This window comes from Stegodyphus dumicola, chromosome 1 (genome assembly GCF_044657685.1).
Source record: "Stegodyphus dumicola isolate Sdum_Otavi_A_Nest chromosome 1, ASM4465768v1".
NCBI classification, from domain to species: Eukaryota; Metazoa; Arthropoda; class Arachnida; order Araneae; family Eresidae; genus Stegodyphus; species Stegodyphus dumicola.
Window position 1 is genome coordinate 235,170,006 of NC_140768.1, and position 18,654 is coordinate 235,188,659.

General features: G+C 31.9%; 1 protein-coding gene across 2 annotated transcripts in view; it reads left to right on the forward strand.

Annotated features, from left to right (window-relative positions):
- Window positions 1-16,274: 16,274 nt before the first annotated feature.
- LOC118204617 (carbohydrate sulfotransferase 1-like) overlaps window positions 16,275-18,654 on the forward strand; it is a 110,452-nt gene continuing 108,072 nt past the window's right edge. Inside the window, exon 1 of one of the 2 annotated variants that reach the window (XM_085826485.1) lies at window positions 16,275-16,401. Coding sequence is in view for 1 of the 2 variants with exons in the window: in XM_085826486.1 (XP_085682612.1) it covers window positions 16,374-16,401 (28 nt within the window). In the remaining variant the exon portion in view is untranslated. The remainder of the gene's footprint in view (window positions 16,402-18,654) is intronic. The other variant, XM_085826486.1, reaches the window with a different exon arrangement.

The window sequence follows — 18,654 nt, forward strand, 5'->3', positions numbered from 1 at the left end:
GTTATAGTCACCGACAAACAGTGTGAGAAAGATGGCACTGGAATCAAATTTATGACTTGCAAAATAATGCTCAAGTCTAAAATTTTGTCCTGCGTAAGGAACTCTCAGCTTCATCTGGCACTAAACAAAGGGCTTTTAAATCTAGCAGTATAAACTGTAACTGAAATTTCAGCTGAAATATCACTTGAACATGTTCGTGAAGAACTGTCATTATAACTTGAACACTTTCACACTGAACTCATTTTATCTTGATTAAAACATTTATGGAAGAGACAAAGCTAAACTGGGCAAAAGGAACATTCTTCCTTGAGTAGTTATATTGATACATTTGCTCTTTTGGGAAAAGTCCAAGATGAAAACACAGTTCAGAAGAAATCAAATCAGATTCAGCTTTATTCCTAAAGATTATTAAAAGTGTCAGTTCCCAAAATTTAAAATTATTTTCGGCTGAACTGTTAAGCCAAAAATAATATTCTTTTGCAATTTGTGTTTTGCTAGTACCTTTAATTTATAATTTTGTTACATTCGATATGCCAAAAACTCTTTCCACCAGTCTAATACTAAAAATATACTAAAAATACTAAACACTAAAAATACGTTAATGGTATTTTCACGCAGAATTATTACTTTAGAATTATGCAAAAAAAAAAAAAAAATTCATTAAATTAGAAAATGTTTTATTTTTAGTTTTTGTAATCAATGCTACCCTTTGATTACTAAGAGTTTTATAAGATTCTGGGAACATGATCTCCATTTCCAGAACAAAATTATGTTTTTCAATTTTTTCACCATATTCTGCACAGAAACGCTAGTCACTATTAGCTACAGAACTTTTTTTCTTAACTGATATTTTATTTTTAATTGCATACAAGTCCTCACATTTCGTTCTGTGTCTCTGTGATGTGGAACTTTAACAGCAAATATCTCGGTTGATTTTTGTCGTTCGGGATTCAAGTGTTTTTTAATTTTTATTAAAAAAAATTCTCCATAAATTACGTCCTGCACAGAGAAAGGGTAAACGTATAAAAAGTTAAATTTGTTAATTTTACAAAATTACTTAAAAATGCCACAACATGAATATTTGTGCATTTCAAAATATTTTTGTAACTGGATTAGTTGTAAAATAGATTACATAAACTTCATATGTCATCGAATATCATTATTAAATCTATTTTGGAAATAAAAGTAGGATAAGATGTATACATAAAGGAAAAAACTGTACTCAAGTCAATTCTCTACCTTATGGAAACAAATAAAAGAAACCTTAATTGGCGAAAACATCCCAACTGTATATAAAATAGTGGAAAGAAGAATGCAACAAAAAGAATAGTTTTGATACGCTATGGATCGTAGTTTAGCGCGCTGCAAAGCACAACCAGTGCTTTGGCGTGAATGTTTCCTGTTTTTATTTACTGTCGATTAAGAGTTTCTTCTTTATTTTATATAAAACAGAAAACTATTTTGTGTAATTTTAGCGTGCTAAATATTTTAAAATGCTAATTCACCTCTGGGTAACCTTCAGATAATTTCGGGTCGGTGTACTTATTTAAAGGATCACAACCAGAATTATTTTTTAATATAAACCTAGCTATAAACACATCGACCTGACGGTTACGCGTTACGCAAAGTTAACAAAGCTGAACTCCGCTGGTTTATGCGTACTCAAAACACGCATTCAAATTAAACCAAATGCAATTTACAAAAATAACACGCCTAACATAAACCTAGAGTTGCTTCTGGTTAAGCGCTTGAACAATAATCGCCACTAGTAGAAACATAAACTAGCAAGATGTTGTTAGTATTGTGACTTTAACCTGGTCGTCTGATAGGTAACAGAATAATTCTCCGAATTTTATCGCAGCGAAAAGCACAAGATTGAGTCTGTTGTAAGAATGGACTTTGGGCAAAATTTAGGTGAGGCCCATTTCTTCCGAATTATGTGGGAGATTCCTCGGGGAATTTAGGAAAGCTCACTTTCTGAATGTCTTAAGAAAATTACGTGAATATTAAAAAAAATTCAGAATCTTGCTCTAGGTTAAAAATATGCGAGTAAATACGGCATATATATACAGCAACGATTTCACTCTCATATTCAGTTCACCATTATTCTTCACCTCTGAATCGAATTAAATTTTCATCACATATAGTTCTCTTGGTATTTCATGACATCCCACTGAGTCGAGAATCATTGTCCAGGCTGAACGTCGACTTATATGTAAAAACCACAGTACTTCATTGAAGTCTAATCCAAGGCGCATGTGGCCTGCACCAAGCTAAACGCGCTCGCTTGTGTGCTGCAATAGGCGCAATGCAAACAGCGGGTCTTCTGGCATTCAGTCCTATTTCTCGAAGTCTTCGAGTAAATATAGACACTGAAATTCGGGTTACAGTGGCAGCGTCGTACAGATGCAGGATATCAGTTTGTGGGATATAGTTCCATGCCTGTTGCACTTGGTCCGTCAGTACAGAGACGGTTAATGTTAGTTGTGGATGACGCCGGAGTTGTCGTCCAATCATGTCCCATACGTCCTCGATTGGAGAAAGATTTGGTGACACGGCAACGCAATATGTCGACTCACTATAGAGGTTATTGGGTTATCCTTTTGCAACCCCCCCCGAATGCTGTTCATGAATCGCAGCGATACAGGTTGAATTAGACTGACGTACAAATTTGTAGAGTGCGTGTCATAACCATGAGAGTACTCCTGCTGTCATACAAAACTACTGCTCAGACCTTAACTCGAGTTTTATGTCCAGTGTGTCTAGGCCGCAGACAGTTTAAGTGCTAGCACTTAACTGGCTTACTTCTATCCAGTCACTGGCACCAAGCCAGAACTGGCTTTCATTAGAAAGCACAACAGATCTCCATTCCGTCCTCCGGTGAGCTCTAACTTGAAACCACTGACACCACAAACGGAAGTGGCTTGGAGTCAGTGGAATTCACTCTACAGGGAGTCTGGCTCGAAGCTGTCCTTCAAGTAATTGTTCGTTGTGCCACAGTGGAGCCAAATGCAGTCCGAATTTCTGCTGCAGACGCCAAACATGGCGGTCTTCCCTCTCAGTAGTGCCATGTAGCCACTTAGAATCCGATCTTCTTGAGCCAGTACCTTCCCTTGACCACTGCTGCCAACAATCATTAGCAGTGTACAACAGCATTTAGTGGCATTTTGCACATTCATGTCAAGTCTTTCTGCAACATCGCAAAAATAAATTCAACCTTCTCGTAGCCCTATTACATGGTCTCATTCAAACTCACTGAGCTATTGATAACGGCTTCGTCTTCGTAAAGGCATTCTTGACTAACATCAACTCACTACAATAAATCTCAACTATAAATAACGCTCATCACCTTTAGGGGGCATATTTAAAGCAAACCTAATTTGCATATTCACAGCGACGCTACTAGTGCCACACTTATGCGCCTAAGCGCGAAATTCGAAGAGACGTCATTTTTCAGATATATCAACATGTCTGCCTAATTTCGTTTTTCTAGCAAAACTCTTTCTTGGTGTTGGAATTTTATTTTCCGGCAGTATAGATTTAGTGTCCTGAAACTTTTTCCACAAATTGCAATTGGTATTAGTCGCTGCACTGAGCTCTGTAGCCATCTGTCCTTGTGATTGGCATACCTCAATTCTGCTCATATTTCTTCATCTCATTCTGTCATCCATACGTTCGTGGCTACTCATTTTACCTTATAAATTTTATCCAGTTCTTGCTAGAAATACGGTGGTGATGGAGTATGAGTAGACAAATCGCCGAAAACTCCTAGATCGCTTATATTCCCTCCACAATCACAGTTCTGCTGGTGTACGCTTACGTTTTTCATTCTGAAAATTTATCGTCCAGACTATAAATTTAAGTGATTTAATTCAAGTGTGACTCTGACTGCCGTACCGAAAGGTCGGAGTTCGAATCTCGGGAAAGGCATGGATTAGGTGCCTCCATAATAAAATGACCACCGCTTCTGGCTTTAGTAATGGCCAAAATGGCTAGTGCCCGCCATTAAAAAAAATTTATCAATAATTCCATTATTCTTTCGCTGCATAATTAATATCCTTGGTTCAAAACTTTTCTCAAAAATATACATAATTTCCAAATTCCCTTAATTGTTCACACAAGTTTGTATATTATATGCCGTATTTACCCACACGTTTTTTTCTTCTCGATTACTACCTCCCCTCCAGTTCTCAGCATATGACTTAGAAGCATCTAATTTATAATAAAAATGCAAAATGTATGCATAAATATGAATGTATAAGTAAAAAGAATATTTTTGAAATTGATAATACATAATATGATAATATTAGTGTGTCTTTTTGTTTGCTTTTTAAGGCGCTACATTTACCGTTCAAGTCGTCTCTTGAGAAATAGTACTTTTTCCCTACCGGTATTGAAGCAGTAAAATTAATAGGAAACTATGCGAGAAAATACCGGTTTCCGTGTAAGCCTAATTTCACAGACTTGTAATTAGAAAAGTTTAAACAAGAAAGAGATGCTCATGGATTCCCATTTTCCCACATATTTTCCTTGCTGCGTAATAGTTATACCCACTTAACATCTGTTTATTCCCAGAACGTTGTTCAGAGAAGAATGTTTCTTACTGAAAATTGAAGTAGTTAGGGAAAAAATATGATATTCTAAACTAAAGCATTTAGAAACCTCCAACATCAGGAAAATATCCACGTTACCAAAGTTTAAAAATTATCGGAAAAAAAAAAAAAAAAGATTAGAAGAAGATAAATCTTACTCATTTACTCATTTCTAAAATATTTTCAGTTCAATGCTACTGCTGTTGCTAACCTCCATAAAGTTCGCGCCGTGATCTATGATTTAGAGACTGAATCCTGATTTATGATGTGAGTACTCGTACGTTCGTTTTCATCAATTTAAATGATATTTCCTGGTATATGTAAAATGTTACAGGTATTTTCTTGTATTTCTTAAATTCATTTTATAATGAGAGGGTAAGGATAAATAGATAAGATCAGTTTTACTTCTTTGTATTTATGAAAGAAATGCAAGTCACTGCTAAATGGAGTTAGATGAAATTCCTAAATATTAAGACAATATATGTATTTGCCATTATCAAATAGTTGTAACATTTTAGTTATTTGTAGAATTTTTACTTACTTTTACGAAGTAATGGAAGTATTGTTATCGCGAAAAATTTCGGGTATCATATTTCAGTGGAAATATTCATTTTAACCGTTTCAGAATCTGTTTGCACAATTGAGTGCCGTCTCTGCTTATGGACAGAATAAAAGCCTCTTTATTCCAAAAGAGACTGTAAGATAAATTCACAATGGATTTTTTTCGTGATTTCCGTACGGACGTATGTGTATATATATATCTTGCATAAATCAAAAACGATTAGAGGTGACAGGTAAAAATAGATCCGTATACCCGGGCAGCCTACAAGGAGTATTTAGGTATCGTCCTGAATCCACACCTGTACAACGCAAGATCTCTCTGGCGCCTCAGAAGCGCGGCGTCGAAAGCTTAAAAGAAATTTTTGTTGATACTGTACACTAAAATTTGAGAATTTAAAAAAAAAAAAAAAAAAAAAAAAAAAAAACTAAGAAAAGGAACTCTGAAAGATTTCAAATTTTAAATTACGTCCAAAGGAGCGTTTTCTTAAAGATTTTATGTGTTACCTTTATTTATTAAATATCATGTTCTTCGCACTTAAACCATAAAATTCAGTTCCAGAGCAATATCAAAAAATAATTTTAAATTGAACTTATCGTTAGAATTTCCGATACACAGTCTCAGATAAAAATATTTTTTATTATTTATATTAATTTATATTTTTTATTAGATAAAATATTTTTTCTGTACAACGTTGCTATTTCTCGCTTTGAAATTCTTGAGTTTGTTAATCAAAAATTCGTTAAAGTGTTACAAAATATGAAATCGATAATAAAACAAATTAAAAATTCGAAATTTGAGCTTCCAGATGCCCATATTCGCAGTAGGATTACGTCATTCAAAATTGGATGGCTCTAGGTACCGTCGTTTTATCACAATGCGAGAAATGTACATACATTTATGCAGATTCTTCATTATTTAATTTCTTTAAATATAATACAGGACCATAATATTTGATGGCAACAGTTTAAAATGTGAAACGGACATTCAGAGTGATTCGACACAAAATTGCAAAACGAATCAATAGTCCCTCAGGGACAAAGCCCCTTTGGACTAATAAAAAACGGTTAACATTAGAACGTTGAAATTTTGTATACGGAACTGTTATAACATTTAGTTGTGCATTTTGTTTTCTATTGCAACCGGCAGTATGCACTGCATGTATGTGATAATTCGATTTAGATGATTTGAGGATTAGAAGATAGTCGTGGGACATGTGACATATGGACTGGTGAATAAATGCAACTATTAGAGGACAAAAGTTATTAGAATATAACTTTTCCCACAATAAACGTATACTTTAAATTATTTTCATTTAAAATAGACAGGTTATAGAAAATATAAAATACATAAAATGTAAATTTAAAGCTTAATGTTTTTAAAACCAGTTATTTAATTTCTCTTACCTTTGACGAATGTTTTGTCGTAGTGTGTTAGTTTGGTACACTTTTCTTAAAAAAATACAGCACCAAACTCCTTCAAGTGTTGCATGATTGTTAAAAATATGTCATTTAAAAATAATAAGCAGTATTTTACATTTCACTTAAAAAGAAAAATATAAAAATTAAATTAGTAAAATGTTTTGAAATTCTTAGAAAAAAATGGTATTAAGTTTTTAATATAGTTTAAACTAATGATTATAAATTTTATATTTTGAGTAGTTTCAAAGAAATACTTGACATAAACAACTGTGTAAAATTTAAACCTTCTAGGGTGAATAGTTTTCAAGAAAAATGTACCAAAAGTTTAAAAAAAATTGAGAAAAACTGAAAAAAAAAACCATTGAAACACTAATAATTTATAACAAAATTTACTTTAATATTTTCCTGCATCATAATCATCCTGAACTATAGTATTTCTGCATCTAACTGTTTTTGTTTTATTAACTTATGTTTCTTTCTGGCCATTTTAGAAAGCTTTTGGTGAGCGAGATGGCCCTAAAGAATTCTATCGCAATCTATTTTCGCAAAAAACTTTACAATATAAAATCCTAGTTATATTTCTAATAATTCCATTACTTTATTATGTCCTTGTACACCATCATTAAAGCGTATTACCGCATCTAATCAATCTAATTTTAATGTGATGACACTCACAAAAAAAAAATTTGGGGTATGCGCGTCCAGATGCAATTATTAAAACGTTCGTTCCGGTTTTGAGTTGTTGTTGTTCATTTTTCTGACGTATAGTAGTGCAAAGAGCACATGTCGTTGGCAACAGCCTTGAGCAGCTTAGAGGTGACAGTGTGATTCATCTCTCTTCCGCCCCCAATTTTGATGGAGAGCACTTTGAGGTGGGGGGACGGGTCCGAGGGTCTTGCACTCCTCTTATCCTACTACCAACCTCTCGAGAGGACTTTCGGCTTGCTTCATATTTAGAATGCTCCTATGCCGCACGGACACTATACATTTACAAACATCAATGCCTTCCCCAGGATTCGAACCCGGGCCATTCGGCACGGCATTCAGTGGCGCTAACCACTCTACCGGTTGGGCGGCGGGTGTTGACTTTTTCCATGAATGCAATTTGACAGATCGTTTTTGTCAGAGAGAATTCTAAATACTAAGCTAATAAAGCAGGTTCTAACAAAGAATGTTTATGACTTACTGTTACTTTTTACTAGCTGATTTTGAAATCTTACTTTCTCAGACAATTGAGACAAAGCAGAGCGGCAAGAACGGGTCTAAGCCGAAGGCAAAGTGGGAAGACAAAAGGGATGTGTTTACTCGGATACTCAGTTGTACAAGCATGAGCTACCTTGGATAGCACTTTCCTGTAACCTCAGGTAGTTCCAGTGTGCAGAGTGACGAAAGTGATAAATCTTTATTTGCACTCAAGCGGTGATTCGGGAAATTAAAAAAAAAAAAAGAGGTCTGCAGTCGAAGCTCTTGGCAGTATCTGTGCAGCTAGTTATTGTAACTCCAGTTGTCGTAACATATACTCTTTAGATAAATAAAGATTTAAGCAAATATGTACACGTCTATAGAAGGAAGTTCACAAAGAAAGTTGCGGCGACTCCTCGGAAATGAAGCAACAATAGCTAATTCTCAGGCCTAATTTTGTGAGCCGCAAATAATATGGAGATATACTAATATGGAGATCTTCCCAGATAATATCAGCAGTGGTATTTATATGATATGTTATATTATGTAGAAGTAAAAGGGCCAGCTAATATTTATCCTAATTATTTATAGTAAAAATTTCCTTTAATAGATTAGACAAGAGTGGTCGCACTGCAGAATTAGATATGACATAACGCAGATTATATTTTCAAGTGACGCAGTTAGTTTTAAGATAGGAAGGGGAGGTAGCCAAATTAAAATGAGCAATTAAAAGGTTCATATTTTTTATCCTATATACTCAGTGTTACTCTTATCCTATATATCCTATATATTATTTTTTATTCTATATTTCCCCTTTCAAACCCAAAAAGGCTTAGCGTTAGAAAAGCTTTTTTTTAGGAGAAAATATTACAGAGTTAGCGAAACAAGGGAGATACAAATTTGAAAACAAAATTTTGCTCCATTAATTTTGAATATAACCTTTTGACCGATAAATACAAGGTTTACAGTTCTATTGAAAATTTCAGCCCAATTTTAAAAGTTTGCAAGAAATAAGTAGAAAAGTTCTCAGTTCTTGGAAATTCTCAGTTCTTTGCCTGAAATCATGATGTAAATTTTACACTCCTTGTCTTGGAAGTCTGTCTTACTAGAAAGTAATGTAAAATGAATTTACATATGAATAAAATAGAAAATTAACAAAATACAACACATCGACAAAATAACTTTGATGACAAATGGGCAGGTTCTCTACAAGCGAATCAAAGTAACTACTTGCTAATGGCTGTGGGGTGCTTAAATAAAATAGCACGCAAAAATCTCTGTTCCTTATACAAAGTAAGTGGCTTTAACTCTGTATAAAACTACTAGTCATGATTTATGGTGATAAAAAATCTTTAAATTGCACTACTGAAATAAAAAATATATACAAAAATTCAAATTCAAATTAAGATAAACAACTTGTCTATTCAAGTTAGGTCTAACGAGTTTAGTGAATAAAATTTTAAACTACCCTACAGTAATAATGTAAAAAGATTAAATAAAAAGAAGCCAGATTGGGAGAAAAATAAAATTTTGAAGTAATTTATCACAGTTAAGTTCAAAATTTTCATAATGATGCTTGTTTAGGGAAGGCTTTTCAATACTCCTGGCACAGTATCACAAATATAAATTGACACTGAAACTATAGATTTTGCCGTTATTAATATTTCTCATTTTTGAATTTTATACAAAACTGAAAGATAGCACTTTTTTATTCAAAAAGAACATATCGACCTATTGCGAAAAATCCACGTTAACAAACTGGTGTATTAATGCGCCTATGGTTAAAGGGGTGCTTTGGAAAATACTTATAAGGGCCTCTGTTCCGTTAAAAGTTACCACCTTTTTGAATTGCGCTAAACATTTAATTATGTTAAAAAAAAATTAAGTTTCAATCCATTATATATATATGTAAAAATTATTATTATATATGAAAAAACTTAATATTTTATAAGGTGGGAGCCTTTAAAGTTTATCACAATATATTCTATTTCTGCATACAGTTATTAATAATTATGACTAAAATATTTCACAAATTACATATTTTTGTAAACACTATTTTATTTCCCCAATCTATAACAGTTTTTCAAAATTACTTCATTCATTTTACGTATTCAAATTATTCTCAAAATAATTATAAAATTCTTAACAATAATTCACATGTTTTATGAGCATTAATCCAAAAATACATTTATTAATCAAATGATTTTAATAACCTTCACTAAATAAAGTAATCATTATTCTTTACATTCGTTACTTAATTTATTAAATATAATTACAAAAATTGAAAACATTTGACACCATAAAAATTTTAATCACTTTTTCTAAAAAAAGGTTAAATTTTTAATATCCAATATAATAATAAAACAGCATTACATATTTAAATTTTCAGATATTACTAACGTTTTTCCATATGATGATAATATAAAATATTTCTACCTGCACTACTTCCTACATAAAACACCCGATGTAAAATTTTAAAATCAGTAGCACTACTTGAGTTTTATTTCATTGTAGGAAGCTTAAAATATACATTATGATCTTCAAGAACTGTGCACGTTTTAATTACTTCGTAAAAAATTCAAGACTCCAAACTAAGAACAATTTTTATAATGGTTCAGGAGACTATTGAAGAATTTTAGAAACATATTTTAGATTTTAAATTCGGACTATACATTTAGTTTACGTGTTATGCATTATTTTTGTTGTAGTATTTCCAGTTTGCATTTTTATGTGTCATTTATATGTTAAGATATGAGAAAGTTCATGAACAATTGACGGAGCATAGTAAAGTCTAAAAGTTACTTGTATATCCTTGAAGCAATCCATTTGCTTTCTCACACATATTGCATATATTGCACAAAATTTCTCTTTATTTGTTAACTGTTCAATTATTTTCTATCGCCAAGCATTTTTCTCTTTTGAGCAGTGGATATGCAAGATAAAAGAATACCTAAATATAAATTGTAATTTAAATTATCAATATCCCCTTAATCCCTCTTTTTAATTTGGGGCATCACGTCATCTGCAATCATGTGCATTGCGTAAAGCTCTTGATCAATCTCCGTTCAAAACTTGAAAAACTGATCTTGTAGATAGGCCCTTCTGAAGAGCGCCTTCACTTTTGCTATTAGATCTTTCTTTGCAAACTCGTATCTTGTTGCTTCGCTATGTAGTTCATTGTTTCAAAGTGCAATAAGTATGCATAGAATTGTGGTTATGTTTGTCGTATCCACAGTGATGTGAAAATCAAAACTTTATAAGGTATTTCTCTGGACTTCTTATCATGCCTTCCTGGTGTAATGGTCAGCACACTCGGCACGTATTCGAGAAGTCCGAGGGTATTGCTCATTTTTTCATGGCTCCTGCTTCAGAATAAACCTAATGACTCTATAGTAGCACCCGAAATAAAAACGGTGGTGGTTGATGATTCTTCACCACCAGGATTTGGCGACTGGGTTCCGTAATTCCCAGTCGCCCTTTAAAAAGAGAAGTATATAAGGTATTTCTCCCGCTTTCTTAACATGCCTTCGTGGTGTAATGGTCAGCACTCTCGGCGCGTATTTGAGAAGTCCGAGGTTTGAGTGCCGGCGAGGGCATTGCTCATTTTTCATTACTTCTGCTTCAAATTAAACCCCATGTCTCTACACTGTATGTCCTAAGAAGTTATTCTTGAAGAAAATGAAGTTCGGTGATGAATATTAATAATGTGGTATCCATCCATCTACTAAGTAATTTGTATGTCAGCCATATCCCGACTATGACTCAAAAATTTAATTGGTGCCTTCTCTCCTCAAGTCATCACTAACATCAAAATTATCACATACCTACAAAAACATACGGACAGAATAAAAATTCCTTGTTTTCCGAAACTGATTGTAAAATGGACTTAAAAAGGATTCAAAAAGGATTTTTTGTGACGTCTGTATTCACGTAAGTACATGCATGTGTAAATTCGTATATGTGTAAAATAGGAAAATCTCGCATAACTCAAAAACCATTAGTCGTAGAAAGTTGAAATTTTATATATGAAACTGCTATAACATTGAATCCTTTTTTTATTGTTATTGGCAGTATTATTTTATATTTATTTTCGCCATCGTTGATCGTAATCGTGTGCTTCCAATTAAAGAAAAGTTTTAAATGGCGGAAATATTCCTGGTCTGAAATGTAGAACTTGAAAAAAATTAATTTTAGACAAATAACAAAATTTAACTTTTAATGCATTCTAATTTAAATAGAAAGCTTCTTTCTATGATGAAAGGCTGAGTCACCCTTGCCCAGCCCAGGGATCGAACCCCGAACCTGTGGTGCACGTCACCGGGCGGTCAAAATCAAAATATAGTTCTTTTCTAATTATTACTGGAGATTTTAATGCATTTTATATACCAGTTTGGGAAAGATTTATACTCTTTATGAAAAAATAAAAATACGCGAGTTTGATTCCCTTCGGATAAACTGATGGGGTTATTTAATTTCCACATTTGCAATTCTTGATGTCATTTTCAACTTTCTTGATGTCATTTTGAAGGATCGGTTAGTTAAGTCAAAGTAATGCTAGGAAATAAGTTTAAATGAAGTGCAAAGAAAAATGTGTATAATTTAATAGGCCGCCCAAAAAAGTCATGTGGCGTACACATCATATTTTTTTGTTAGGATTACGATTCACAAATATTTCTTAACTATTATTAATTAATTAATTTCATCCAAAAATTAAATACCAAACTAAACTAAAATCAATGGCACAACAGCCCTAGTAGGTCACGGCCTGCAGTGCCCCGAAATCTGCTTTCTTGACCTTAGGCCCTGGAGTGCATGAGCATATGCCCTGGGGAAGTGGTCAGATTGTCGCAGGATCCCTCGTGTGTAGTCCCCAAGCGAACTTTGCATTCATTTTATAGACCATTCAAGGGATGAAAGGCTGAGTCAACCTTGCCCAGCCCAGGGATCGAACCCCGAACCTGTGGTGCACGTCACCGGGCGGTCAAAATCAAAATATAGTTCTTTTCTAATTATTACTGGAGACCAGATGGTACCGATGTTGTAAATTTTTGTTGAGATTTTATTTTATTCTTAAAATTTCAAGTTGAAATAATACTTCTTCGGAAATAAGGTTTAGTAATTTTTTAATAATTTGTGGTGCTAATTCTGATTATAAAGACAGAATCTCTCTATAACGCACTTAAGTAATTTCGTAATTTGATTTCATTGTCATACATTATTGGTAAGTTTGCCTTGCTTTCAAAACTCAGACTGCCTTTAGTCAATCCTGCTTAAAATATTTTATTTGTGATTTTAATTCTTCAAAATGTTCTGACAACATGGATACTGGTATTAAATTAAAGGAATGATACCTCTTAGAAAAAGAGAGAAATATAGTAGTTTATGTCAGAAGCAGCAGCGGTTAAATTTATAAACACTTATTTTTTTTCGAAAAATGCATTTTGTGCATTACAAAGAAGTTCGCTTATTACTGAAAGATTTCAGACATCAGTATAACCCGAAAGAATGGGGCTGTCCAGAAATGGCAAAAAAAAAAAAAAAAAAAAATTTGCCATGAAAGCAGTCTTCTTTCATAACGGAAATGCATATACTTCAGTGTCATTTGTTTGTATTGCGCACATGGAAGAAAGATAAGAAAATACTAATTCTTTTTCCCTAGCACTATAAATTAGGGGAAATGGTTATGACGTGTCCCTGAATATATGAAAGTTTTATTTGCCTTTCTCGAACTAACTTTTGGATACGCAAGATTATAACTTGCCATATACGGTAAAGAGAAACAATTTTTATTCTTAAAGTGAGGCATTAATTCCTATAATTCGAAAGGCAGTTTCTGAAATTTTTGATGTAAACATAGGATAATGAATTAATTTATCAATATGATGCCTAACTGAAAGAATTTTCGCTTTCTAAAAACTGAATTCTCGAATTCAAGTGGAAGTTCAATTTTGGGGCTTATCTTTTCTCAGTCTCCAAATCAGAGATCTAATGAGTGATTCTGAATCGTAAATTAATCAATGGAATTTCTTTAAAAGTGTGGTAACGATCTTCTTAGTCTAACGCAGTAAATTACACACAATTTATTATAAACCTTCTGAAATATCATGACACTCTAGAGCTTATTTCTCTAGCCTCTAGAGCTTATAAGTTCACTCTCTGGATTCCAGTCTTCCGTTTCGCTACGCAGAGCACGCAGTAGCTAGATGTTAAGGTTATACAAAATGTTTCCATCAGGATACATCTTTATTAAAAAGCATCGAGAATATAAATTAAATTTTAATTAATTGATTAAGATATTGTAAAAAGGAATATACCAAAGGTAAAATATTAAAGAAAACATGGACCAGAGTTTTAAACTAAGGAATTCTCACTAATTATAATATCGAAACTAAACTCAGTGGACACTGCAGCGCCCCGAAATGTGCTTTCTTGACCGTGGGTCCCGGGGTGCGTAAGCATATGCCCTGAACAAGTGATCAGCTTGGTCGCAGGACCCTCAGTGTTTAGTCACCAAGCAAACTTCGTACTCATTGTCGACCTTGCCCAGCCCGGGGATCGAACCCCGGACTTGTGGTGCTGCTGCGCGATGCGCTAACCATTGCGCCACCGGGCCTTCAACTAAAATATCTAGTATTTCTAAAACTGCGATCTGTTATTCAAAATGTCTGGTAAAAAAAAAGTCGAATTAAAAGTAAAAATAAAATCTATTACTTAAAAAAATGCTTAATGTAAAGTCTGTTTTTAAAAACAAATCTAGAAAAATTTGATTATCACTTTTTTTAAACCACAGCAATTGTCTATAGCAGGGGTTCTCAACCGGTGGTACGCAAGAGAAAAATAGGTGGTACCTAAAGAAGGAAAGCATTTTTTACTGTTAAATTCAAAAAATAAAAACCGCAACATCCCGATTGAGTTTTTTTCTCTAACACTCGTAAATTTATGCGGTCTGAGCTTTCTTCAAGAGTGGTGCTGGTAGTAGTACTTTTTAATGATGGTACTAAAGGTTTTCAATTTTTGTTTAAATTGTACGCGTTGACTCAGACTTGGTCAAAAGATTGAGAACCGCTGATCTATAGTACTCATTATCTGAAGTCTCTGTAAATAAAGAATATATCAAATTTTAACATAACGAGAGTTTGACTCTACATGAAAATACAAAATCATACGTGTGGGCACGAAATTTTTTTTAATTTTTTCGCAGTATTCATATGTATTTTTAAAATTAATTAAAATTTTAAAATTAATAACAAATTAAAATAGTTAAATTTTATTATCTTAGTTCTAAGATAAATAAGTTGTTGTACGGTTTTATTAAAATTCGATATAGGTATTTTTTTCTTTAGTGTTGAATTTTTTTCACAAATCCTTCTTTTAACGTTCAAACTAATAACCACAAAATTTTGATCTTTATATTTTGAATATATTGCAATACACTATACCAAATGAAATTATCGGAGCTTCTTATACAATTTACAGAAATATAATGGTTTCTGAAAAATCGTTCTTTTTCGAAGATATCTCTATCGCACAGTTACTAAAAATGGTGGATTTATAAATCAAAACCTTTAATCTTTCATTGTTGCCATGATTATAAATAATGATGACATCGGATTTCTACATAAAATAAAATTTTTTCAAAGTTTAAAGACGGTAATTTCCTTTCTTTATTACTTCTTTACTTTCCGAAAAACTAAAAATTTTTTTAAAAATATTAATTTTTTTCAAAATACAGTTTAAATCAAATGAACTAACTATTAAAAAAGAAATTTTTAACTATCATCATATTCTAAACCGTAAACGAATGAAAACAAACTGTGGAAATCTCATACAAGAACTGTATTAAATCATTATAGAACTTTAAGGTGTAATAAAAGCGTTATCTAGAAATAATATATTCATGAAAATGAATGATATTATATTTAATTCTTTTGAGAAATTTAATTTTAATATTTTCGTTTTAAAATTCATCATTATTAGCATCCCCGCCACTTTATTTTTATTCACATATGATAAAAACATTTATGATAAATGGGAAAAAGAGAACATTTTTGTCCTTTTAGCGAATTTGAATAAATCTCTGTCCTTTAAGATGATATCGTACATATTTCATTGTCGTTAAAATACGTCTTATTAAAATATAATATAGAATACGTTTTCAGTAAATTACGAATACATTCATTCACAATTCTTATACTAATTATTAATTCATTTTAAAGTTAATTTTTTACTATTCAATAAATTTTGATTCATTCTTTTCACTTTGATATCACAACTAATCAGGAAAATAAATGAATCGCTGTCGTTCATTTTTTATATTTTTTATTACTGTTTCTCCTACGTAAAATCGATAATTGTATAAGAAAGTAATTTCAACTAGTACTGGATACGCATTCAGTAAAAAATGAAAGCACCTGCCAAAATGTCTTACTATGTCACGAAAAAGAAGAAGGCTACCATATAACCTCAGATTTCGCTCTTTGCTTAGGCGAGATTGGCGAATTCTTGGCATGAAAGTGCGCCGAGGAAAAGAGCGGGTAGTTTATTATCGAATGGAAGATATGATGGAAGCCGACGGAATCTTAGAGTAGCAAATTTGTCAGAAGGTTTTCACTTTGCGATATGCATGCGAAGATTTATCACTTTCCAGGTAAGAAAAATTGAATTGAATCCAACCACCTTCCTCATTTAGGTTAAGATAGCTTTATCTAAATTTCTATTAAAAAATATTTATTACTATATAAAAAATATAGGAAGAAACTTGAATAAAATACGCTTTATATACTTTTATATCTTTTTCACAGTGTTTTTTAGAATCAGTAGCACTTTATATTTTTCAGCGAAATTTTCTTTATATTAATTCCCAGTTGGATGGGGTAGTACATAATTTTTTTTTTTTTTTTTTTTTAATGTCATTTACCGTTTACCGTGTACTTAACGATTCATAGACTAAGTGTCATCAATGTAAAGGATCGACGTTCAAAGTAGTTTCCTTAATTGCATATATTACTCTTCATTAATATTTATCTTATCAATTAAATGCATTACTCTTTACTTTGCTCATATACGTACGTATACATGTGGATAATATGATATGACTCATTTATTACATCATTTCTGAAGGTTGCATGAGATTCGAATTACTAAATTATATTTTGGTGATATGAATGTCATCCAGCATTTAGAAATGATGTAATTATAAAATTAATATAATTTTTTCGTGATGTTTATATCTTTGAATTTTATTCTGATAATTAGATAAATTTCAGGGTATTATCAAAAAGCACAAGAATACATTTTTTAACTTATTAATTTATAATTATCTATCAAATAATTTTTACAGTTATTTTGTAACGGAATAAAATGTTATGTTTTAGCACAATTTTAATTAACAAAGATCATTAAATAAGTAATTAAATCTACAAATATATTATTATTAAAAAATTTTCTTAGTTAAAAAATTAAACTGCAAGAATTTTTTTCTTAAATTTAAAATATTCACATACTTTTTCTCAAGTTTAAAACTATAAAATGTTAGCATTGAGTTTTTAACGTAAAATATTATACTTTTTTAATGTATTAGACATCTGATAATCGAATTCTAAGCTACGAATATCTATATAGAATTATTAATATGTATTCCTTATGTAAATCATACCAAGCAAATTTCGTTCAATTTTCCATAGAAGTTTCTTTCACTTTATTTCTGAAGAAGCTGTCCATAATGTTACTTCTGAGATTATTAAACACGAATGCACTGAGATTTGAGACGTTTCTAGTCCGTAATTGCTTTTAAATATAAAGCTTTAAGAAGTTGACATTAAAAAAAAATCTAAACACAATATTGTAATTTAATTATTTGAAATCAGTATAGCTCTAGATTTAAGATTTAGAAGATCTTTTCCTTTTATATAACCAAACAGACACTTTAAAATGAAAAAAAAATATATATATATATGATCAAAGTCATCGGAAAAGAATGCCGGGATTTAAAAACATGTTAAATCTAACACTGTTAAGCATATAGACATCATCTAAGGCGAAGCATGTTAACAGATTTACAGCTGCAACTGTCTTGGATGTGGTGTGTGGATTATGAATAAGAGTTTCCAAGTTTTTGCTCTTCAAAACAAACATAAACACTAGTCTCAGGCTACACAGCCAAAGCAGTAAAGTTTCAGGAAGCGCTGTCTTATCACGGAGGAGTTCACTCGCGGAAATACGCCAGGAATATTATGAATGGTAAACCAATATGGCAAAGGATAGTAATAGGCTCCTTGTTTCAAAGGATTTGGCATGAGTTCGAGCACATTTTGGAGATCTGTCGCGCTAGAATCGGAGCAGTATTGAAACCTGCTGAGCCTACGACAAAAAATTGAGCTTTTTCAGCATTTGAATCGCAGAGCTCTTTTTGAATCATTCTGTATAGATCCTTGAAATGGAAGCATAAATCTATATTCTATTTTATATTTTTGTGTATTGGAAACTAAACGTTCGAATTCCTGAATTTTCGAATACTGCGAATACCGAAAAAGATTCTACATTCAAAAATTCAAATCTTTCCGCTATTTTGTATCCTAACTTGAAAAATAATAAAAAATTTCAATTAAAAACTTCGGAAAGATTCAGTATAGAAAATAAATAGCATTCATAAATAAATAAAAGCGGTCATTTAAAAATAGATCGCTAAATTTGACTTCAGATTCCGAATGTGTTTACTTTATGAAAAATTTCATTAATTCTTTTTACATTTTTAGTTAGTTATTAAAATTGTTTAATATTTTAATGAGCTCCTAAAATAAATAAGCTTTTGTTTTTTCTTAAATTGTTTCAAGACAATTTAGCTCTCCATTTTTAACGTTTATTTATAACAGTGCTAGAAATACGCTTTTGACCACACTCG